The 25,456-nt window shown below is 37.5% G+C and overlaps 1 protein-coding gene across 1 annotated transcript in view; it reads left to right on the forward strand.

The window, feature by feature from the left end:
- Positions 1–25,456, forward strand: part of rabgap1l (RAB GTPase activating protein 1-like) — a 239,380-nt gene that overhangs the window by 19,163 nt on the left and 194,761 nt on the right. Inside the window, exons 5-10 of the mRNA XM_062028422.1 lie at positions 5,148–5,322; positions 8,603–8,760; positions 9,141–9,251; positions 15,574–15,640; positions 15,775–15,877; positions 23,250–23,416. Coding sequence (XP_061884406.1) covers positions 5,148–5,322; positions 8,603–8,760; positions 9,141–9,251; positions 15,574–15,640; positions 15,775–15,877; positions 23,250–23,416 — 781 coding nt within the window. The remainder of the gene's footprint in view (positions 1–5,147; positions 5,323–8,602; positions 8,761–9,140; positions 9,252–15,573; positions 15,641–15,774; positions 15,878–23,249; positions 23,417–25,456) is intronic.

Below are 25,456 nucleotides of genomic sequence, written 5' to 3' on the forward strand. Positions count from 1 at the left end.
TTGACACAACCTCTCAGACTTTTATTTACGTTTATTTAATATTTAGAATGCATGAAAAAAAATTAATCTGTAGTCATGTCTTTCATAATGATTGTGAACAATAGGCAAAATTCCAAAAAAGTGCAGCTCCCTTTTAAATTGAGGCACCACTGTACTTTGCTGTAGATTTAAAATAGGGCTAGGCATTTATATGACCGTGATCAATTTCAAGTTGATTACGGTAATTGTATGTGAGCATATTAACTTAATCAAACACAGCGGAAATGTCCGTGACTCTCAGACCATAAGAAACAAAATTATGTGGTCTGATGAGACAAAGATTGAACTATTTGGCCAGGCATCATGTTTGGAGGAAACCTGGCACAGCTCAACACTAGGCTAAAACCATTCTTACAGTGAAGCATGGTGGTGGCAGCCTCATGCTGTGGGGATGTTTTTCAGCAGCAGGAACTTGGAGACTAGTCAGGATAGAGGGAAAGATGAATGCAGAAATGTACAGAGAAATTCTGGATGATAACCAAATAACTTTAAACGAGCCAACTGATGGGATGTTTGTTTGATAATAAAGAAACCTAAATGTGCCAAGCTTGTGGCATCCTATGCAAAAATACTTAAGGCTGAAATTGCTGCCAAAGGTGTATCAACAAAGTATTGAGCAAAGGTTGTGAATACTTATGTACATGTGATTTTTAAAAGTTATATTTTTAATTACATTTATACGATGAAGTGTACCCCCCCTACCGCCCGAATGCAGCTGAGATGGGCTCCAGCACCCCCCTACCCCAAAAGGGACAAGCGGTAGAACATTGATGGATGGATGGAAAAACCGAAAACAAAAAAACTTTTCATATTGTAATTATGGGGTATTGTGTGTAGAATGTTAAGGGACAAAAATACATTTATTCTATTTTGGATTAAGGCTGTGGCATAACAAAATACTGGAAAACTTTCCGGATGATCTGTAATCATGGCACTGATCTGCAAAAAAAGATCTAATTACATCATATTACATCACACAACAAACACCCTTTTATTGCTTTGATACAAAAATATTCTACTTTATTTTAAATAATCATACATCATGTAATGAGATTGATAGTAGTATTTTTTTATTTAGTGATAGTAGAGATTTCTCCTTCCTCTCCTCTGGCAGCTAAGGATTAGCACCTCTGCCCCAACCAACCAAAATGTAAATAAACACCATACTCCACAATTTATATTAATGCATAATCAAATAGCAAATAATCGATGCATAAGTGCTCCATGATTTAGCTGACAGAAATTTTGGCAAATTGGTCTTGTTTCAAACATTACCCTGTGTAAACTTCTGAGCCACATGTCCAATGAATAAACTAATGAAGAGAGGGGCTAGACCAGGGGTCGGCAACCCGCGGCTCCGGAGCCGCATGCGGCTCTTTAACCACTCTGATGCGGCTCAGCTGCATACTTGCCGACCCTTCTGATTTTCCCAGGAGACTTACGGATCTCAAAGCCTCTCTTAGAAATCTCCCGGGGCAAAAATTCTCCAATTTTCACGCTAACAACTAAGTTAAGGGCGTGCCGTGTTGGCATTGCATTTATTATCCTCTATAACCTGTACCAACAGCCAGCCTGGCAACATGTTGTATGTAGCTTTTACTTGCACATGTAGGAGACAGCAAGGCATACTTGGTCAACAGACACACAGCTTACACTGACGGTGACCGTATAAAACAACTTTAACACTGTTACGTTACAAATATGCGCCACACTGTGAACCCACACCAAAAAAGAATGACAAACACATTTCTGGAGAACATCCGCACCGTAACACAACATAAACACAACAGAACGAATACCCAGAATCCCATGCAGCCCTAACTCTCCCGGTCTACACTACACACCCCCGCTACCACCAAACCCCCCCCACACATCAACCCCCCTCCCCACCCGACTCCGTGCGTCGGTTGAGGTGGGCGGGGTTTGGTGGTAGCAGGGGTGTATAGTGTAGACTGGAGAGTTAGGGCTGCATGGGATTCTGGGTATTCGTTCTGTTGTATTTATGTTGTGTTACAGTGTGGATGTTCTCCAGAAATGTGTTTGTCATTCTTTTTTGGTGTGGGTTCACAGTGTGGCGCATATTTGTAACGTAACAGTGTTAAAGTTGTTTTATACGGCTACCGTCAGTGTAAGCTGTGTGGCTGTTGAACAAGTATGCCTTGCTGTCACTTACGTGTGCAAGCAAGAGTTGCATCCAACATGTGGCCGAGCAGGTACGCTGTTAGAGCAGGCTGTAGAGGGCGCTAAAGACAGTACCATCTCGCCCTACATTTCGGGTATATCCCGGAAAATTTGGGCGGATTGGCAAGTACGACGCTGTCAAGCGCCTTTCATGTAAAACTTGCGGGCCGCACTAACATTAAATTGTCATATTAAGGTGCGGGCCGGGGCGCGTGTCTGAGACCCCTGGTTTAAACATAGCACAAAGCAAAAAAAGCTATGTGTGCAATGTTAATTCATTTTAAACTTCAAAAGAGTTTTGTGGCTCCCATTGTTTTCTTTAATTTGTTAAACTCGTCAAAATGGCTCTTTGAGTGATAAAGGTTGTCGACCCCTGGGCTAGACCGACATTGGCCGTGAGAAAGCATGCTATTTTCTACTTGCAGTGTATCTTCCTGATGTACTCTGCTAATAGAGCATACTTGCCAACCTTGAGACCTCCAATATCGGGAGGTGGGGGGGCTTGGTCGGGGGGGGGGGGGGGCGTGGTTGGGGGCGTGGTTATTTAGAGCTAGAATTCACCAACTCCAGTATTTCATATATATACATATATATATATATATATATATATATATATATATATATATATATATATATATATATATATATATATATATATATATATATATATATATATATATATATATATATATATATATATATATATATATATATATATATATATATATATATATATGTATGAAATACTTGACTTTCAGTGAATTCTAGCTATATATATATTTTTTTATTTTTTTATTTTATTTTCATAGAAAAAAAAAAAAAAAAAGTAGAATTTCAGTGTTCTAGTGGCTATCCATTAGATGGCAGTATTGTCCTGTTTAACTTCTCCGTTCATGATGAGTATATCATTTCGGCCGCCATGTCTGTAATTTCCTCGTTCTTCTGCTTCGTCTCCTTGTTGTGTGCGCAGTTGTGCACTCTATAAAAGCCCTAGATGTTATGACGTCTTTGGGCAGGCAAGCTGTTTATTTTGTGGGAAAGCGGACGTGAGAACAGGCTGTCCCCACTCAGTCTCAGGTCCGCATTGAGCTGGAGGGGGCGTGGCCTCCAGCTCCGGCTGAATACCGGGAGTTTGTCGGGAGAAAATCTCTGCCGGGAGGTTGTCGGGAGAGGCGCTGAATATCGGGATTCTCCCGCTAAAAACGGGAGGGTTGGCAAGTATGTAATAGAGCCTTAAGGCTTCCAAAGTTTTAGTAAATTTTACAGACACACACAAAATATATTCATTGGTAGCAGGGATGTATATTGTAGCGTCCCGGAAGAGTCAGTGCTGCAAAAGGTTATGGGTATTTGTTCTGTTGTGTTTATGTTGTGTTACGGTGCGGATGTTCTCCCAAAATTTGTTTGTCATTCTTGTTTGGTGTGGATTCATAGTGTGGCGTATATTTCTAACAGTGTTAAAGTTATTTATACGGGCACCCTCAGTGTAACCTGTATCGCTGTTGATCAAGTATGCGTTGCATTCCCGTGTGTGTTTATACAGAAGCCGCACATATCTTGTGACTGAACCGGTCAGTTGTTAGAATGGACGAAAAGCGGCCGTGACGACAGCTCGTAGAGGACGTTAAATTAAGGCAGTGCCTTTAAGGCACGCCCCCAAGACTGTGGTCCGGGCGCACTACGAGATATAATGACTGATGAACACCTTCGTTCGATAATGTAGGTTGCGTCAGCTCAAAGCCTGAGCCCCGACATTAATGAACTAGCATCCAAGAAAAGATGCCAGGTATCTGGCCTGGGCACATCAGATTAGATCAGTGTGTTGCAAACTGAGCAGTTTAAAGTCCTGAATGGTTGGTTTATTCATTATTTTATTTTCAAATTTAAGCCTGTGGAAAAAATTAATGTTGATATTTACCTCAGAAGGCTGCAAATAGAAAAGAGGCATTCAATTTTTATTTAAATTGTATTTGATATGCCATTGATATTTTTTTATTATTATTATTATTATTATTTGAAACTCGATTTTGCATGTCACTATAAAGTTATATAAGCCTTGCTTGTTCAATATTCAATGCAAAACTTGTTTGGGTCCCTATTAAAGGTTAATTTGTTCAACCTTGGCCCGCGGCTTTGTTCAGTTTAAAATTTTGGCCCACTCTGTATTTGAGTTTGACACCCCTGCTGTACAGTATACGAATGAACATTAACTAGTGGTTGCAATGTGTAATTACAACCAAAACAAGTTTTCCTTGTATTTCTAAGAGTGGTGGTTAGATCCATTCAGTATATGTAGTGAAAGCATTATAACATGTCAAGTTTTCAGTCTATATTAAAACCATTTTTTCTAATTGGCGTCAATGGCCAACCAAAATGGAGAAAGGAGCTAAGTGTATAATAAATGAACATCTACTGTTTGAAAGAACTTTGCAAAAAGTGCCATGGTGCCATTTTAAAGAAAAGCGTGTTCAAAATATGGGGCCAGATTTAAGCCCTCTAACCTTTTTAAATTTAACTGATTTTTCGGAGATGGAAAAAAAAATCCTTAAAATGTTCGGTTTTTTTTGGTCATGGCAAACTCAAGGGTTGAGATGTATGAAAAATAAATCTTTTTTTGGCATATTCTTATTAAGAGACTTTGTGGCCACCCTCAACATTTGCAATGAGAGTTTTTTTTTGCATGTCTTTGTCAATCGTCACGAAAGTTAATAGTGTTTTATTGTTTCCTCGTTTCATTATTAACATAGATTAACTTATTTTTGCTCTTAAAAGACCGTAGATAATTAAAAAATGTTACTTTGATCAGTGTCTGGTAACAGTTGATTATTAATTACATGTCCACCTCTTTACACGTTCCATTAAAGTAGTCTTTTAACTGGTGTACAACATTTCACTTTTAAATCTTGTGTGTGAAATGATTTCCCCAGGGTTCTGGACCAGGCCTCGGGTACAGAGATCGCCTCCTTCCCCATTTACAAGGTCTTGTTTTGTGCTCGTGGACGCGATGGTTCTTTGGAAAGTAACTGCTTCTGCTTCACTGAGAGTTACCGGAGCTCTGAAGACTTCCAAATACATGTCTTCTCCTGTCAAATCAAAGAGGCGGTAAGTCATTATTACCCAGGCAGCGCGACAGACACACACTCGCACCGCTTTTATTGCTTCATGGAATATGTCATGTTCATCTGGAAGTTCAAGTGACAGCTGCATTTGTTTTGATGATGAATCCATTTAGTCCAGGCTGTAAACAAACTAGCTGTTTCATTAAATATGTTGAATATTAGCATAATATATGATGAAAAGCATCAATGAAAATGTTTAAAGAATTAAAATAATATATACCGTATTTTTCGGACTATAAGTCGCAGTTTTTTTCATAGTTTGGCCGGGGGTGCGACTTATACTCAGGAGCGACTTATGTGTGGAATTATTAACACATTACCGTAAAATATCAAATAATATTATTTAGCTCATTCACGTAAGAGACTAGACGTATAAGATTTAATCGGATTTAGCGATTAGGAGTGACAGATTGTTTGGTAAACGTATAGCATGTTCTATATGTTATAGTTATTTGAATGACTCTTACCATAATATGTTATGTTAACATACCAGGCACGTTCTCAGGTGGTTATTTATGCCTCATATAACGTACACTTATTCAGCCTGTTGTTCACTATTCTTTATTTATTTTAAATTGCCTTTCAAATGTCTATTCTTGGTGTTGGGTTTTATCAAATAAATTTCTCCCAAAAATGCGACTTATACTCTGAAAAATACGGTATTTGTCCACTACAGTCATCACTTTGGGCTGGACTATTCAATTAGCGGCCCGGGAATGACCCTAGACCGGCCCTCTCGAGTTCTGTACAAAGACAGAAACGTTAACATTTTGCAGAAAATTAAATAAAAATTAGGTCTGTCAAGAATAATTGTGATAAATCACAAAAATATCGCATTAATCATGTATATATGCAGATTAATTATGCACATTTTTTTAACGCACATGCTCCTTTACCTTAACTACATGGTTACCTGAAAGGCACTGCAAAATGCACCTTAACTGAACTTTTGATATAGCATGAATACGTTTTGAGCAAATAAATGACATGCATTCAAGTAAAACATTTAAAAATGTTTTCCTGTATGACATTTGTGTCCAATATTGGGCTATTTTTAAAAGATAATTAGTGATTTATAACTCATGACTAATCATGAGTAATTTAAAGTGTGATTAATATGATTAAAGAAAATAAAGAAAATAAATCATCTGCCAGCACCAATAAAAACAATAGAGCACTTTTGTTATCGAGAGGAACTTTGACCAGTGTTAGTAATGGACATTTTAATCTCATAATGGCCAGCATCCACTGCAATGGACTCTTGTATGTTTTGCAAAACGGGGCTATTTTTTTCCTGAATGTTTAATGAAGTGGACCAAAAAGCAAATGTCCACTACAAAGAATGCTGGTTCTTAAAATAATAATAGTGATTGGAGAAGTCCAGTTGCCACAATCCTTCGCTTTACGGAAATGTGGCCTCCGTAACAATTTGATTGAATAGCGCTGACTTAGGGGATATTTAGTATTCACATTTAGGCCATTTCACCGGATCGTTGCTATTTGCTTGTTGTAACTCTCAGAACTACTTACACACAATTACTTGCTACTACCTTCTTACTTACTTAATACCTAAATTTAGGATTGGTTTAGTTTTTCAACTGTAATTCTAATACACATATTGAACTACTAAATATGTGTCTCAGACAGTTTTATTTCATATTTGCACAATGTTCTGAATTTGAAAAGGAATAAATTGAGTAATAGAACAGATAGTAACAGGAGTGAGTTTTTAGCATAGAGTTAGCAAGTTCATGAAACATAATCTTGTGGCATTTATGCTACTGGCTTGTTTACACTAGGCAAATTTCAGTAATTCAACAAAAAGTTGTTCTAAAAATTAAATAACAGTAAATAAATATTTAGGTATCAGGACTGTATACCTGAGTCATAGAAATACTGTGTCATCAAATATAGAGAAAGTAATAATAATAATTAGATTTATGTAGCACTATAGACACTCAAAGCGCTTTACAGTGAGAACTGAGAACCCATCATTCCTTCACTCCACATTCCACATTCTCACAGAAAAATAAATGACTAACCTTACTTTTGGTTGTCTTCTCATGGTCTGCAGAGGATCTAAATCCGTGGTTCCCAAACTTTTTTCACCAAGTACCACCTCCTAAAACACTTTGCTCTTCAAGTACCACCATAAAGACAATACAGTAGCGTAGTAGGCTTAAATATTTAATAAAAACAAGGCAGAGGTTTTATTTAACAAGTATATTTAATATTTTTGGCCACTAACATTACACAGAGTTTGAACAGTAACACTGTTTGAATATTTAATAGATTTTTTGGCTATATGGAGTTTGAGTATAACTGCTCTAAATGATGCAACTTCCTTTGGAAATACTGAAATATAAACTTTTTTTTCAAAATGTTTATCTTTGCTCATAGTTTATTTGTTCCATTTTATGTTTTATTGTGGTTTATTTGTTGTCTTTATTGTATTTGTATGTGTGTTTTAGCTGTATCTTGTTGTCTTTTAGTTTTTATGCATTTTTTATGTCTCAGCAATTATTCTGTTAAGCAGTTGGGATGAGGAGTAAAAACATAACATATCTGAAGGAATTGGGTATATGTTTAAGATGCAGGGACAAGAGCAAATTGTCTAATATTTTAGATACTTCAAAATATTCCTTTAAATAGCGTCTATCTTTATTTAAAGATTAATTAAAGATTAAAGTACCAATGATTGTCACACACACACTAGATGTGGTGAAATGTGTCCTCTGCATTTGTCCCATCCCCTTGGGGAGCAGTGGGCAGCAGCGGCGCCGCGCCCGGGAATCATTTTGGTGATTTAACCCCCAACTCCAACCCTTTGTTGCTGAGTGCCAAGCAGGGAGGTTATGGGTCCCATTTTTATAGTCTTTGGTATGACTCGGCTGGGATTTGAACTCCAACCTACCGATCTTTAATTTTACTGTTAACCTTATTATGCATTTATACCTTTTATTTCCATGTGTCGCAAATGTCACAGATTTGGTAGAATGGCTCGCATATACTAAAACTATAATATCCAAATTTTGTGTTGTAAAGTTTTAAGCGTTTTTTTACAATCCTTTTGCAAGTCCACTGATTAGCTAGCTGAGGACAGTCTTTGTTTTTATTGTCTTCGGGAAAATAACTTTTTTTCATCATGCCATAATAATGTGCAATAATGCTGTTTCCTCTCCACACATCTTCCTCTCCTCTTCTTCTCTTACCTGCCCCTCTACCTCACCTAACCTTAATCTCTTTTGCCCTTTGCCCTGTAGGTCAGTCGAATCTTGTACAGTTTTTCTACAGCCTTTCGCCGATCTTCACGGCCGGCCGACATCCGAGACGCGCCGTTGTTGAGTCCACCTGACAGCGACCTCTTTATATTCACCGTCTCGCTGGAGATTAAGGAGGATGACGGCAAGGGCAACTTCAGGTGTTCGTCAACACATTCATGAAAATACAGAGAATCTTTTTTTTCCAAGGACAAAAATTTGCTCATGAATATACCCTCAGTGAATTTCTTGTTTTTATTAATTAAGCACAAATGCTGTAGGCATGCATAGAAGCACTATTCATGTAGTGCTTGACTATATAATAAACTGACAGCTGGATAATACGTAGATTCACTGCATTGCTGTAATATTAACAAAAGAAAACTGCTCATTGTTGCACTTTCCCTTTCCCAGGAATGATTAATGTAGAGATTTATTTACATTGTCTCCTATCCTCTCCTATCTCCAAAGCCCAGCAAGATAAAATACAGTATGAAAGAAGGCAGAAGGTTTATGTGTAATGTCCCTTTCCTTTTTACAGTGCAGTCCCCAAGGACAGAGACAAATTGTACTTCAAGCTCCGGCAGAGTGTTCAGAAGAAAGTTGTGATTACAGTCCAGCAAATTGGCAACAAAGAACTCGGCATTGAGAGGTGAGAGATGAGAAGCTACCATGTGATCGAATGTCATCTCTACCAAAGTGCCGAAATGCATGAGGTTTTTTTTTTTTGCGGGGCTAAGAAACAACAAAAAATAACAGAACAACATCAGCAAATGTGATATATACAAATATGTTACCAAACATTATAAAGAACCAATTAATTAAGTAGATAGTAATAACACAGAAACAACAATGAACAGCAAATAAAATACCAATATAAATAACAATATTATTGTTGAATAATAATACATATATATACATGTAATAAATATTTGAATTACAAAAGAAAGCAGATAAAGACGAGGGGCGGTGGGAACAGATTATATAACCTATACATTGTTAAGGTAAAAATAGGTTAAGCTTTAGCAGTGTGCCGTGTTAAAACCCAAATGTATGGCTAATTGAAAATGCCTATTATCACGTATGAAAAAGTTTGTCTTTGCTTGACTTTAATGTTATGACTGATAACTGAGCTGCTATTAAGTGTCAGGTGGTTAAAAAAAATAAATAAATCATCTAGTGCTAATACCACAAATGTCAAACTCAAGGCCCACAATATTCTTCTACAAACCCCGTTTCCATATGAGTTGGGAAATTGTGTAAGATGTAAATATAAACTGAATACAATGATTTGCAAATCCTTTTCAACCCATATTCAGTTGAATATGCTACAAAGACAACATATGAAACTGATAAACATTTTTTTTTTGTGCAAATAATCATTAACTTTAGAATTTGATGCGAGCAACACGTGACAAAGAAGTTGGGAAAGGTGGCAATAAATACTGATAAAGTTGAGGAATGCTCATCAAACACTTCTTTGGAACATCCCACAGGTGAACAGGCAAATTGGGAACAGGTGGGTGCCATGATTGGGTATAAAAGTAGATTCCATGAAATGCTCAGTCATTCACAAACAAGGATGGGGCGAGGGTCACCACTTTGTCAACAAATGCGTGAGCAAATTGCTGAACCGTTTAAGAAAAACCTTTCTCAACCAGCTATTGCAAGGAATTTAGGGATTTCACCATCTACGGTCGGTAATATCATCAAAGGGTTCAGAGAATCTGGAGAAATCACTGCACGTAAGCAGCTAAGCCCGTGACCTTCGATCCCTCAGGCTGTACTGCATCAACAAGCGACATCAGTGTGTAAAGGATATCACCACATGGGCTCAGGGACACTTCAGAAACCCACTGTCAGTAACTACAGTTGGTCGCTACATCTGTAAGTGCAAGTTAAAACTCTCCTATGCAAGGCGAAAACCGTTTATCAACAACACCCAGAAACGTCGTCGGCTTCGCTGGGCCTGAGCTCATCTAAGATGGACTGATACAAAGTGGAAAAGTGTTCTGTGGTCTGACGAGTCCACATTTCAAATTGTTTTTGGAAACTGGACGTTGTGTCCTCCGGACCAAAGAGGAAAAGAACCATCCGAATTGTTATAAGCGCAAAGTTGAAAAGCCAGCATTTGTGATGGTATGGGGGTGTATTAGTGCCCAAGACATGGGTAACTTACACATCTGTGAAGGCGCCATTAATGCTGAAAGGTACATACAGGTTTTGGAGCAACATACAGTATGTTGCCATCCAAGCAACGTTACCATGGACGCCCCTGCTTATTTCAGCAAGACAATGCCAAGCCACGTGTTATATCAATGTGGCTTCATAGTAAAAGAGTGCGGGTACTAGACTGGCCTGCCTGTAGTCCAGACCTGTCTCCCATTGAAAATGTGTGGCGCATTATGAAGCCTAAAATACCACAACGGAGACCCCCGGACTGTTGAACAACTTAAGCTGTACATCAAGCAAGAATAGGAAAGAATTCCACCTGAGAAGCTTAAAAAATGTGTCTCCTCAGTTCCCAAACATTTACTGAGTGTTGTTAAAAGGATAGGCCATGTAACACAGTGGTGAACATGCCCTTTCCCAACTACTTTGGCACGTGTTGCAGCCATGAAATTCTAAGTTAATTATTTGCAAAAAAAACCTAAAGTTTATGAGTTTGAAATTTAAATATCTTGTCTTTGTAGTGCATTCAACTGAATATGGGTTGAAAAGGATTTGCAAATCATTGTATTCCGTTTATATTTACATCTAACACAATTTCCCAACTCATATGGAAATAGGGTTTGTATATGGCCCGCGAAAACCTGAAAAAATATGCATCAATAAAAAACGTTTTGATATTATTTATACATTTAAGTATTTTTATTTCTACAAAAATGCATGTATTACATGTAGTTACATAACCTTTTAATTGTTTGTCTAATAATGTGACAAACATCATACATTTCAAGTTTTTTTTTGTTAAAATAGTAATTAAATACTTAGATATCTGCTCGACTTTTGATTTCAAAACAAGTTATCCATTAAATTGCACTGTAAAAATTACACAGCCCAGTTGCCAGAATTTACTGTAAACCCCCCACACCCTCCCAAAAAAAAAATAGTACCGCTATTGCATTTACAGTAATACACCTTAAAAACAACAGGAGAGTTTACTGTAAAAAATGGCAGCGGAGTTACCAGAAATTTACCATTAAAACAGTGGTAAAATTTGTTCATTTACACTAATACTGTATGCTGTAAAAAACACTTAAAATGTTACCAGTCCCTCCAGGTATTTGCGATGTTGCGATCGTACCAATTTAAGCAAATTCAACCAATCCCTGCGAATTATGCGCAGCCTCGCAACTTTGTCCAATGACCGCAACTTTCCCGCACATTTTGGCCAGCGTAATTTTCGTCAAAGGTATTTGTCTCGTAACGACACTCAAACGTTAATTGTCTAACCAAAATGTATGTTATGTTATGCGCAGCCTCTCAACTTTGTCCAATGACCGCAACTTTCCCGCACATTTTGGCCAGCGTAATTTTCGTCAATGGTATTTGTCTCGTAACGACACTCAAACGTTAATTGTCTAACCAAAATGTATGTTTACTTCTTGTGTAGACAAAGCAGGAACAACATGTAACAATATAGCAACTTTATTGCTCAAACAGCGCAATTGTTGTCATCCCGTGTAGCTCAGACCTACTTCCGGTTCCCGTCTACGGTGCTAAACTCATTTTGCAGATACAAACCCAAGAGTCTTATATTTTGTCAATGACGCTATCTGGTTCGTGTGATAACTGTTACTTTTGGCTTTTCCACGCAATTTCTCTTAAATCTGTGTAGTATAAAACACTAAGACAGTATTTGTTTGCCAATTTTTGTTTAAAACCTATGCTTTTTAGTTTACGGAACATTTAAATCTCAAATCACTGCAAATTTTGCAGCAATTTTCTGAAAAAGCTGACGCGAATTCAGGCATTTTAGACCGTAACAATCACAAAAAAATCCCACGAAATCCTGAAAGGAATATTTTACGGTAAAATTCTAGCAACTGCGCTGCCTGTTTTTTCCCGCATTACTCTACAGTTTTTTACAGTGTATGTAAAAATAATCAAATTAACAGGAAATTCCATCCATTCATTTTCTACCGCTTGTTAATATCATGATGCAAATCCTTATACATTTAATATCCAGTGTTTCCCACACATTAATTTATTTGTGGCGTCCCGCCACAAAAGAATTAAGGCCGCCACAAATAGATTTTTTTTTTTTTGTGTCCTGTCCAGCTTCTCAGGCAAATCTTATAGTTGATGTAGATGCCCATATCGGCTGTTCAGATTTACTTTACAAAAGAGAAGTGTAGGATCAAGATTTTTGGAGCTCTTTGTTCAGTGGATCAGATGTTTGATGAAGCTTTGTGTCTATCTACCACCACTACTGTTTTCTGTTTATTTGTTACTGACTGTGGCAGGACACCTCTGCCTCTGTTTCACTTTATGTTGCTGGTAAATAATATGGTTGTAGTAGTAGGCTAAAGTTAAATTATTTAGTATGCACTAATTAAAGGGGCAGAGCTTTAAGAGACATTTTAGCTTTTATATTTTTATAAGATATATTTTTTGTAAGAACCACAATTAATAAATATATTTCAGTGAATAACTTATTGTTCAAATCTGTATATAAATATGTACATAAAGTGTTGTAATTATATTGTAAGATGGATGGATGGGCGTTTAAAACCAAACTGTTATTATTAATTAGTAAGTATACATTTTTTGAGCCTTTTTAGAGAAAATCATATCATTGTAGTAAATTATGCAAATTACTGTATGCCCATAGCCACGCCCCCACCGCCACAGGTATCTTGGCAGTTTATGGGAAACACTGATATCTATATGTATTCACTGTTACAAGTGTCCCTATGTGGGGAGCAATGTAGCCCTTAATTAAAAATATTTTGAAACCTCTGGCTTTACTGTACTTTGAGGTTACAGCAGTTAATTGGGTGAAAAGTTGAACCATTAGAGCACAATCCAAAATAATGCCACAACAGTATTGCGTGCTTAAACCCTGTTCAACTTCCTGTAGCTTCTTTGGTTTTATTCACACTCTAGCTGCATGCCTGCACCAAAGAACTAGGTCATCCTCACCCCTCTACCCATATTGCCTTCCCAGGTACTTACCTCCAGTTTTCATCACAAGGCGTCAGACAACATGCCCTTTTCTTATCTGTGTCTCTCGACATTTTGTTTTTGCATTGTGGATCATGTCTATCATCTGTTAATTGCTTAGTGGCTATACAGTCTGTGCTTTTAGAAGTGTTTCAATATGCATGTGTTGTCATGCTTTGTATATTTCAAAATTTGTGCTGGTAAATTGTCTTAGCATTTTCTGCAATTTAAGCGCTTTGAGTGTCTAGAAAAGCGCTATATAAATCGAATCTGTTACCATTAATTCATGCATCCTCAGTTATTTTTGAGATATCCCCATTTGGACCACCGGATGGCACCCTAAACAAACTTGAAGGACCAGTGGAAATTGCAGTTTATTAGGATGAGCTGCTATGTCACACACTGTATGATCAAAGCATTGTTCAGTTCAGTAAATTTTATTCCAGAAATGCATATCAGATTACATCTGTGCCAAACGAAGGTTGACAGTTTCCATTTTAACATGTCCAAAAAGGAGTAGGAATGTCCAAAAAGGCGGAGGAAGAAATAGATCGTATTAAACCCCACCCCTTCTCCACATCAGAACAATTCAGAGCAAGACAACATTTAATTTTGGTCAATCCTTGTGTTCAGTATTGTAATTTTTTTTTAACTGATGGTATTAATATACTGAGAAACAATACTGCTAGGTTTGTTCGATATTTTCTTAGCTCCGTTTCGGCTTCAGTGGTGATTATACTTGCATTAGAATAGAATAGAAAGTAATTATTTGATCCCTGGGGGAAATTCAGCACCACAGTTCGCTCACAATAGACAAGAATAATAATAAATAATATAATATGTATAATATATTATATATATAATATATAAAATATAAATATATTCTACATACCGTATTTCCTTGAATTGCCGCCGGGTATATAGTATGCGCATGCCTCGATTTACCGCAGGGTCAAACTCGTTTCGCAAAATAATTAGCGCATGCCTAGAATTACCGCCGGGTAAGTAACGTACTTACTAAGTTTTTAGCGTTACCCGTCAGTTCGCGGTATTACATATGTTCGTTCAGCATATTTTTTGCACAGGTATACAGTACAAAACGAGTGACACGTCACGAGTGACACGTCTCGAGTGACACGTAACGCAGGCACTTGGGAGCCATTCAACAATTACGTATGCAAAGGGGGTTAGGGTTGGGGGTCAAAATCCTGGGGGGGAAATGCGCAAAATTAAGTACCATCATTTGTATGGTAAATTTTGCGTACGGGGTTTGGGGTCAAAATCCTGGAGAAAAATGCGTACGTAATTGTTGAATGACCCCTTGTAAAAATAAAGAGTGCCACGTTATAATTGCCTTTTCAGACCCAAACAAAAAGAACTCCCGAGATGATTCATTGTGCTTTAAATTTGATTGCGGCATTAAGCGATGTCATGATTATCCTTACATCACACTCAAATTTATAAACGCATGCTTAAATTTACCGCATGCTTTTGGTAAGCGCCGGAGTGAGAAGAGGTTTTAAATTAATTACTGCCGGTGCGCTAATTCAAGGAAATACGGTATACTCTACATTACAGTCCATTTCCATTTTAACACACTGAAATACAGTCATATGCATTTTGTATATTGTATTTTATATACACTTGTGTGTGCGTGTATATTATGTTTTCATGTGCCAGTTCTTTTTCTGTATTTAAAAAAAATGTAATCTGGGGATTAAAATTTGTAGGATAAATTAGAAAAGCAATGACTAAGTAATAAGTAATTGTTGATGTGACTGCAGCTCCTGTGTTTTTGTTTTTAGGTGTTTTGGAATGCTCCTGAGTCCAGGACAGAAAGTCTGCAATAGCGACATGCATTTGCTAGATATGGTAAATACTTATTTTCAAAATACAGATTGTGTGTTATTCAACACTGAATTATTTTGTATGTGTTTATTTTAAATACTGATGGGATGTTTGTTTGATAGTAAACAAACCTAATTCAGTGCACAATACCTGCCCAGGAATCGATGGGGAAGGGCCCGGATGGAAAAGCCTATGTGATCACAGGAACATGGGACCCCAACATGGCAGTCTTCCAGCCCCTAAATGAAGACACCCCGAAAGGTTTTTGACTATATTCTTTGAAAGAAACATGTTACTAAAGACTCTGGTATAAATGTTATTTTCCTTTACAAACCATACGGTTATTTTTGTGTCATTATATGATTCTCTAGGGTTTACTTTTTGTACTTTTTTTTTTTACTGCCACAAACATCTCATTTACCTGTAAATAGTTTAGTTTTTTTTTTAGCTTGAAAAGGTTTATGAGCTTTGTTTTGCCGCTCTAGACCAGTTTTTTGGTGGCAGAGGCAGCAAAATGGCTCTTTTGAGCCATTTTAAAATATAAAAATGGTATAAAATATCAAGTAATTGGAGGCTGTAGTACGGTCGTCTATAACCACATTTGTAGTTTATTAAAGGCCTACTTAAATGAATTTTTTTTATTTAAACGGGGATAGCAGATCCATTCTATGTGTCATACTTGATCATTTCGCGATATTGCCATATTTTTGCTGAAAGGATTTAGTAGAGAAAATCGACGATAAAGTTCGCAACTTTTGCTCGCTGATAAAAAAAGCCTTGCCTGTACCGGAAGTAGCGTGACGTCACAGGAGGTAATATTCCTCACAATTTTCCTTTGTTTACAATGGAGCGAGAGAGATTCGGAGCGACAAAGCGACGATTACCCCATTAATTTGAGCGAGGATGAAAGATTCGTAGATGAGGAACGTTACAGTGAAGGACTAGAGAGGCAGTGATGGACGTATCTTTTTTCGCTCTGACCGTAACTTAGGTACAAGCTGGCTCATTGGATTCCACACTCTCTCCTTTTTCTATTGTGGATCACGGATTTGTATTTTAAACCACCTCGGATACTATATCCTCTTGAAAATGAGAGTCGAGCACGCGAAATGGACATTTAAAGTGACTTTTATCTCCACGACAATACATCAGTGACACACTTAGCTACTGAGCTAACGTGATAGCATCGTTCTCAAATGAAGATAGAAACAAAAGAAATAAACCCCTGACTGGAAGGATAGACAGAAAATCAACAATACTATTAAACCATGTACATGTAACTACACGGTTAAAAATTCTCAGCCTGGTAAGGCTTAACAATGCTGTTGCTAACGACGCTAAGGCTAATTTAGCAACTTAGCAACCGGACCTCACAGAACTATGATAAAAACATTAGCGCTCCACCTACGCCAGCCAGCCCTCATCTTCCCATCAACAGCCGTGCTCACCTGCGTTCCAGCGATCGACGGCGCGACGAAGGACTTCATCCGTGGGTTTGGCGGCAAGCATCGGCTAGGCGTCTGCTAAGTAAGTAGTCCTTGTTGTGTTGCTGTAAGTATTGTACTTAGCCGCTAATACACCAATCGATCCCACCTACAACGTTCTTCTTTGCAGCCTCCATTGTTCATTAAACAAATTGCAAAAGATTCACCAACACAGATGTCCAGAATGCTGTGGAATTTTGTCGAAGAAAACAAGAGGTTTTTGTATTGGGTCCGATGGGGTCCAACCACTTCCGTGGATTTTGTGACGTCATGCGCATAAATCATATCCAAAGGAGTTTTTCAACCGGAAGTGTGGCGGGAATTTTAAAATTGCACTTTATAAGTTAACCCGGCCGTATTGGCATGTGTTTCAATGTTAAGATTTCATCATTGATATATAAACTATCAGACTGCGTGGTCGGTAGTAGTGGGTTTCAGTAGGCCTTTAAGCAGGTCTTTATCATTACCTGAAATGTATAATGAAAAATAAGCGTTCGTGGTTAATCGGTCCCTCCAGGATTTGCGGTAATTCATGCAAATAAAACCAATCCCTGTGAATTATGTGCTGGCTTGCAAATTTGTTAAATGCCCGCAACATCCCCGCACATTTTGGCCAAGGAGTGTCAATTTTGTCTTTCGAATTACTTACACTTATGTTTTTTCTTGTATCGACGAAGCAGGAACAACAATGTATATCAATACATCAACTCTTTACACTTTAACTTAACTTTATTGCTTGAAAGCAACAATTGTCGTCACCCTGCAAAGCTTAAACCTACTTCTGGTTCCTGTCCACGGTGCTATGCCTTCGGGAAATATACGCTAGTATATAAACATTTACTTCCTTGGTTATTTGTGTATGTTTATTTAACCTTTATCTATCCAGTATAAGGCAATTAGGAACATATTTTCATTTACAAAGCTGACCTAGCAGAGAGGCAGAATTATTAGAGATGTTGAAGTGTGATGATAAACTTTCATCGTATCTTTTTTGCCAACAAAAATTATTGCCGTATGTTGCTTTCAACAGTTCACAAATGCTCTTAATGTGTGGGGGCAAAACACTTTTCAAGCGTAAAACACACACAGAGAATGTCTGCAACTTGTGGATGACACTGCAGACAACAGACAGTAAGGAAGTCTTTGGTGGTGTTTCTTTCTGTAATTATAATTAGCAATTACTTTTAGTTATTAGATAAAACAGTCCAGTAATTTGACAGTTATACTCTATTTTTGTGCTTTTCCTGCCATTTAGTGTCTACTTTAGAAGCTTATGTGGTATAAAACGAGTAAAACATCAATACAATATTTGTTTTCCAATTTATGTTGAAATCCTGCGCTTTTTTGGGTTAAGGTTACAAGGAACACTTAACACATTGATTACAAATTCATAGAATCACAAGTTAAATCAATGTTTTTTTTTAAGCCTTACAATATCTCAACTTTTGGCAAATTTTTCTGAAAAAGCTTGCCGTGAATTCAGGCAGCTTATGTCATAATATTTTCTTTTTGCTCTTAGTAATATTTTCTCACAAATATTAGGTTGGAATTATTATAGCCACACCTTAGCACTGTGATGCTATACCTGCAGTACTTGCATTTGATCTTGGATGTGTTTGTTACTATTCATTGTACAGCTTAACATGTAGTCCTGTGTCAGGCAAGTCTAGTGACCCGTAGCATGTCAGCTTGGCAGCACCTTCGCCCACACAAGTATAAACACACTCACAAGCAGATGTGGATATTCACTTATATGAGAAACTGAATTAAATGCAGCAGTTGGAGATTATTTTTTATCTAATTCACTTTGCACTTTTTTATTTCCCTACTTCATACAGCCCACCATGTGGGTCATTGAGTTTTATACACATTGCACTTAATGACTTAGTTGTGCACGACTGAGCCCCTCATAATGTGACAAAACAGGATTTTTCCCCTTATTTTATTAGCCAGCTTTTATGGATTATAAATAGAGTTAATCAAAAAGTTATACTCGAACAGAATATATACGGCGTGGCGAAGTTGGTAGAGTGGCTGTGCCAGCAATCGGAGGGTTGCTGGTTACTGGGGTTCAATCCCCACCTTCTACCATCCTAGTCACGTCCATTGTGTCCTTGGGCAAGACACTTCACCCTTGCTCCTGATGGCTGCTGGTTAGCGCCTTGCATGGCAGCTCCCGCCATCAGTGTGTGAATATGTGTGTGTGAATGGGTGAATGTGGAAATACTGTCAAAGCGCTTTGAGTACCTTGAAGGTAGAAAAGCGCTATACAAGTATAACCCATTTATCATTTATCATTATATTTGACTCTAATAAGAGTCTTATTTGTTCCTGTTAACTGTCGAGGGACAAGGCTGACTTTTTTGTCTTTTAAATACATCATTGTTACTGTATTTTTTGCCATAATGTTTGTTGTATTACTCCATTATACATGATATTTCCTAAAATAATTGTTTTCATGTTAAATTTAAAAACGTCTGACAAATTCTTTCTCGGGTGTTCAACACACTAGCAGTTATGTGGCAATTCCCCAATGCCAAACAGTCCTTTGTTTTTCAAAGGGCATAAAACATTTTGGAGTCATATATTTTTATTTTTTTATTTGCTAAAATCTTTCAATCAAAAACAAAAATACCAAACATATAATGCTTTTAAAAAAAAAGTTTAACCCATTGAAGGCCTGTTGATCAAATTATGTCACGGCTGTCAATTTGTATACATTTGCGTAACTTTAGTTATTTTACTAATTTATACCTGGATATTATCTGATCAAAAAACCTTTTAAAGTGTCAAAGTAAAGAAAAGAACATTACATGTTTGATGTTTTTGTTTAAGGTTCAGAACTGAAGTTTGTTTTTACGCACCCTTTAGAAATTTAGGGACTTTTATGTCCTGTTTAACTTTGAAGATAATTAAAATAGAAAGTCCCAAGAGGGTTAAACAAGTCAAGAAACTAAAGTGTTTAAATTGACTAATTTTGAGTCCAAAAATATAAAATAATATGTAATCATAATTTATTTAAATGCCTCCAATTCAGACCAAGAAATAAATCATGCAATACAACGACTGTTTTCTTCCTATCAAGTTAAAATCTTCCCCCAGCGTTGAATGGTAATGACAGTAATCTCTCGTTTATCGTCTGAATGCTTAATTAATTTTTGCGATGTAGGATTCATATTCATGAATCAAACATTTTTATAAAGTACAAAAAAACTTTGTTTACACATTTTTAAATAAGGTTTTTAACATTGTTAGAGCCATATCCGTAATTTTACATGTACACTTGTTTTAACTCATATAAAAGCCTTTTACGTACAGAATGGCATCTTTGCTCTGACTGTCGTTGATGATTGCAGCACTATGTGGAAAGACCTCGTCACACCGTGTCAGGTGACATTTGATGTGCTAAAACCACGGTCATTAGTTGTTATGCCAAAAGTTGGTGAAGTTGATTATCCCGGCGAAGATGGCGTCGACACCCTGTCCTTAGCACTAAGCAGTGCAAGTCCTGCTGCGTTGGTGCCGCTTTTTTCATTTGACATCGCTTATGTCAAAGGCTCACCAATATGGACATGTGTTATTGATGAAGTGCATAAACAGTTCTACTCTCCACGCAAGATGAAAAACAGGCACGTAAATAATGGCTCTGTCGATATCGAAACAGAAGTTCTCTTTGGTGAATATTTATTGTGGTCACCACAACATAAGAGAAAAAAATACAAATAATGTACTGCAATGAGAATTAATTTTGGCCAAAAATACCTAAAAACAGCTTGAAAACAAAAATAAAACCATGATAGAATGAAGCTGCAACATTCAAATTACAAGGACTGACTGTATTCTTGTTTGATTACTCAGTTTATTATTATAATTCAGGAGAGCTTCTTGCAGTAGAAGCTGTACGTGACACAATGGCGAGTTATTCCTTTGGTGCCATTGTGCCGCCACCATTGCTATCCGTCCAACTGGCCAATCTGGTACTGGTGTCACAAGAACACGTTGTGACAGCAATAGTTGGCAGAATGATCACCTAGACCAGTGGTCCCCAACCTTTTTGTAACTGCGGACCGGTCAATGCTTGAAAATTTGTCCCACGGACCGGGAGGGGAGTGTTTATTTATTTATTTTATTTATTTTTGTCATAAAAGAATACAATCATGTGTGCTTACAGACTGTATCCCTGCAGACTATGTTGATCTGTATTGATATATAATGTAGGAACCAGAAATATTAATAACAGAAAGAAACAACCCTTTTGTGTGAATGGGGGAGAGAGGTTTTTTGGGTTGGTGCACTAATTGTAAGTGTATCTTGGTGGTTGGGGACCACTGACCTAGATGAATTAATAGACGTTCTCAGAAATATGAATATGTAGCATTAAATACATCGGTGAAAAAGTTCATTTTGTGTCGATCGTTTTGATATTGTTGAAATCAAATGTTGGCAAAGCCCGAACGACCACCTCTGTGTGTCGCCAAAGTATCCGCAGACTGTAGAAATGTGCATACCTAAAGCTTGAAGTTGGCGTGAGGCAGTCCACATCTTTCCATCAAGTTCACTCTTGATACATCTTAACTTTGCTGTGAAAAAGGGCATATGCCAGTATGTGTTGTGCGCTAGCAAGCTTAATACATGAGAACAAAAAGACAAAGCAGGAAGGATCTAGGAACTAGGGGACTTTGTTGCTTTTTTTGTTGAATAATTCTTTCACTTTTAGATACTCTTTATCAAAAAAGATCCCCTTGTGACGAATCTAGTGAAAACCCTGAAATGAAAGCACCACTCTGCAATCCAGCCTTGTCTTGTGACAATCAAATAAAAGAGTTTGAGTTTGAGTTTATTTCGAACATGCAATTTCCAGTTTCTTTTCAACATGTTCGAAAAGGAGTAGGAAGAAGCAGAAGAAAGCTTGTCTGTATTTTTCAACATATTTGTTCTGTTTTTCACATGTTTTTATCACAGCAAATGCACCATTGCAAATTATGCAACTTCGAAGGTTACATCATTACAACGTCTCCGACCTACCCATGCACCCTGATTGTCATCGTACCACTGTGCTGCAATAAATCCTCTAAATTGTCCCAAAGAATTAGTTTTTTCAAACTGGGTTTTATAATGACTGGATTTTGTAGATGGATGAGGAAATATTTACCCAGTATGATCTGGTGGCTGGCGCAGCATGGCTGCCAGGGGGAATTGCCTTGCTGAATCCATTAAAGCTAACAAATTAGAGAATGTGGCAACTTGCTGACTGGATGGCTCAGTGAGTTTGACTCCAAGGTGAGATGGCAGGTCTGTCAAAGCTGTCTACTTTAGGTATTGCAAAGCCCACTGCACACACACACACACACTTTCTCGTTTGAAAAATTAGACACAATTTTGATTGATTGAACTGTTGGATGAAGGGCAAGTTTCATCAGTTGTTTTTATGCTGCAATGTACAAGTTGGTGTCGACACTATGGCTGCGTTAACACTTGTGGTGGGCAGTCTGTGCTCTGGTCTGTCTGACGTAGCTCTAAACCAAAATGTCTGCTGGTTTAAAGTTAAAAGTTAAAGTACCAATGATTGTCACACACACACTAGGTGTGGTGAAATGTCTCCTCTGCATTTGACCCATCACCCTTGATCACCCCCTGGGAGGTGAGGTGAGCAGTGAGCAGCAGCGGTGGCCGCACCCGGGAATCATTTTGGTGATTTAACCCCCAATTCCAACCCTTGATGCTGAGTGTCAAGCAGGGAGGTAATGGGTCACATTTTTATAGTCTTTGGTATGACTCGGTCGGGGTTTGAACTCACGACCTACCGATCTCAGGGTGGACACTCTAACCACAAGGCCACTGAGTAAATACATACATTGTTATTTTTATATTCTGCTATTCATACCAGCTCAAAACCTAATTTTAATTAATCGTAACAGTGGTCTGTGTAACGTTCACAAAGTTCACTTGCAAGCGTGCCAAGACCCATCCGTTAAGCAATCGTGGTCAGCTTGGTTTGTGCGGTAATGATTGCATGATCAGAGTTTTTTGTGTGAACAAAGATGAACTAATGGGAAATGTTAAAAGAACTGTATTGGCACTTTTTGTTAAAACCATGTAATTCCTCTAGCAACACTTATTTTTCCTTTTTCCTCGACTGTCTGTTGCAGATAGGCAAGTGTTCATGACAGTGGCAGTGGACCTGGTTGTAACTGAGGTGGTGGAGCCTGTTCGCTTCCTGCTGGAAACTCTAGTCAGGGTTTATCCATCAAATGAACGGTTCTGGTACTTCAGCCGCAAGACCTTCAGCGAGACCTTTTACCTCAAACTCAGACACGTAAGTTCACTGCTACCCTTAGTAAACCTGCATATACATTTGTCAAAATCACTGTCCGAAACAAATCAAAATGGTCCACAAACCTTGTCGTGGCACATGAACAAAGTATTTGAGTGACAGTCAATTAACAGTGTGTTAATGATTACTTCAAATTGGGGGGTGTCCCAATCCGATATTGATAGTGCATGGTCCGATATCAGCAAAAAAAACTAGCATCGAATTATGCTTGCATCTAAAATCGCCGATATACATAAGCGCTCTGATACAAGCAGTTCTGCATAGGATGGGTGTCTTTCACGTTTGAACCGATATTATACCACTTCCCGGTACCTGGGAATTGATACCAACGATGCCAATTCTCAGTACTTTTGTCTGCGTTGATAAATGTTGTGTTTTTAATAATAAAATCTCCTTTTTAATGAAACATCTAAAATTTTGGTCATTATGATAACTGTTTGCCAATCTTGTTTTCCTATTACATTTCTGATTCTCATTCGCAAGTACGAAATAGCAAACTTTGCATGCCTTTGCAATTCCAAGACGTTAGATGGCAGTAGTGTATAGGCTACAATGTGCTGCTTAGCTAGGAAGTAGTCTTTGCTATTAAGCTGAATGCGCCAGTCTAGTCTTATGTTGCGCCTTACAAGGTGCTTATACTGTAATGATTGTACTTATTACATACTTGCTGTTTAAATGTAACTTGTATCTTCGTTGTAGTTTTCATTACCAAATTGAAGGTGTTGAAATCGCCAACAAAAATTGGTAATGCTAATCGGTAGCATGTCAAATTTGAGAAGTCTCAAGGCGTCACTAACACCCTGGATACAGAGACTCTCCCAAAGTCCGACCATAAGGAGGAGATTCACATCCTCATTGTGGAGGTTTTCCTGCTTTACGCTTACCAACCTTTGAGTGACGTGCTGAACCAGCGTTACTTAATTTCCATCCCGTATGAAGAATGCCAAAAGAGGAGATGCTCGAGGCCTGTGTCAGCCACGTCTGGTGTATGTGCTCGAAACACAAGAAAATAAATATATAATAATAAATTAATAAAATAAAAATCTATAGCAAATCCAATGTAAATTAGCATCGAGCTAGTGTATTTTGGAAAAAGTTGAGCTTTACTTAAAGTTCAAGTGTTTTTTATCAGAAATACTTGCTTTTTTGTCATTTGAAATTGTAAAATTGCCTAGCGGCTGTTTGTCTGAGTGCTACCTGAGTGATTGTTTCCTCACCAAATGTTTAATCTGTAATTTGACGGGACTTCACAAGCAACAAAGGTATCGAAATATGATTATACGTGAATCGATACACTGTAGTACCGACGGAATTCGGTTGGTGCCTATAAAACAGGTGTGTCCAAAGTGCGGCCCGAGGGCCATTTGCGGCCCGCAGCTAATTGTTTAGCGGCCCGCCACACATACTGGAAATGCCATTGCAAAAATCAAAAAAACATTAAAAAAGTGGAACGAGGTGAAATCTAACTAGAAAATGTTGCAATGTTGACACAAAGCTGCCATGCAGGCTGTTTTTTTTCTTTTGTCTGTCTTTATTTTCCTTTTTTTGCCATTGCTCAAAAAAAAACAAAAACCACAAAAAATCAATAATAATGAATTATTGACATCTTCAAGGCTCCAATTACTTCAAATATTTCACATTAAAATGTTTTATGTGAAAAAATATTGCATATATTGTGTGGTTGCCATATAAAAACATCCAAGTTTTCTTTGACAAAAGAGCATAAAACAAACAAAATAATAGTTCAAACGTAAAATCGACGAAGTTGATCTCGTAACTTAAGTGTTGAAAGTAAAACAAATAATAATACAAAATTATCACTTTATGAGTGGGGTACCTTTTGGATCCCAAATATATTTAGTGGGATTTTATTTATCTTTTCACTGTGATTAATCAAAAATAATAATGAAAATAAAATCAATGGTGTCATGCATTATTGATCTTTTCAGGGCTCCAATTACTTCACATTAAACATTGCTTTCTGAATGTTTTGGGCGGTGGGGGAATATTTCAGTTTTAGTA

Source organism: Entelurus aequoreus, linkage group LG19 (genome assembly GCF_033978785.1).
Source record: "Entelurus aequoreus isolate RoL-2023_Sb linkage group LG19, RoL_Eaeq_v1.1, whole genome shotgun sequence".
In the NCBI taxonomy this organism is placed as follows: Eukaryota; Metazoa; Chordata; class Actinopteri; order Syngnathiformes; family Syngnathidae; genus Entelurus; species Entelurus aequoreus.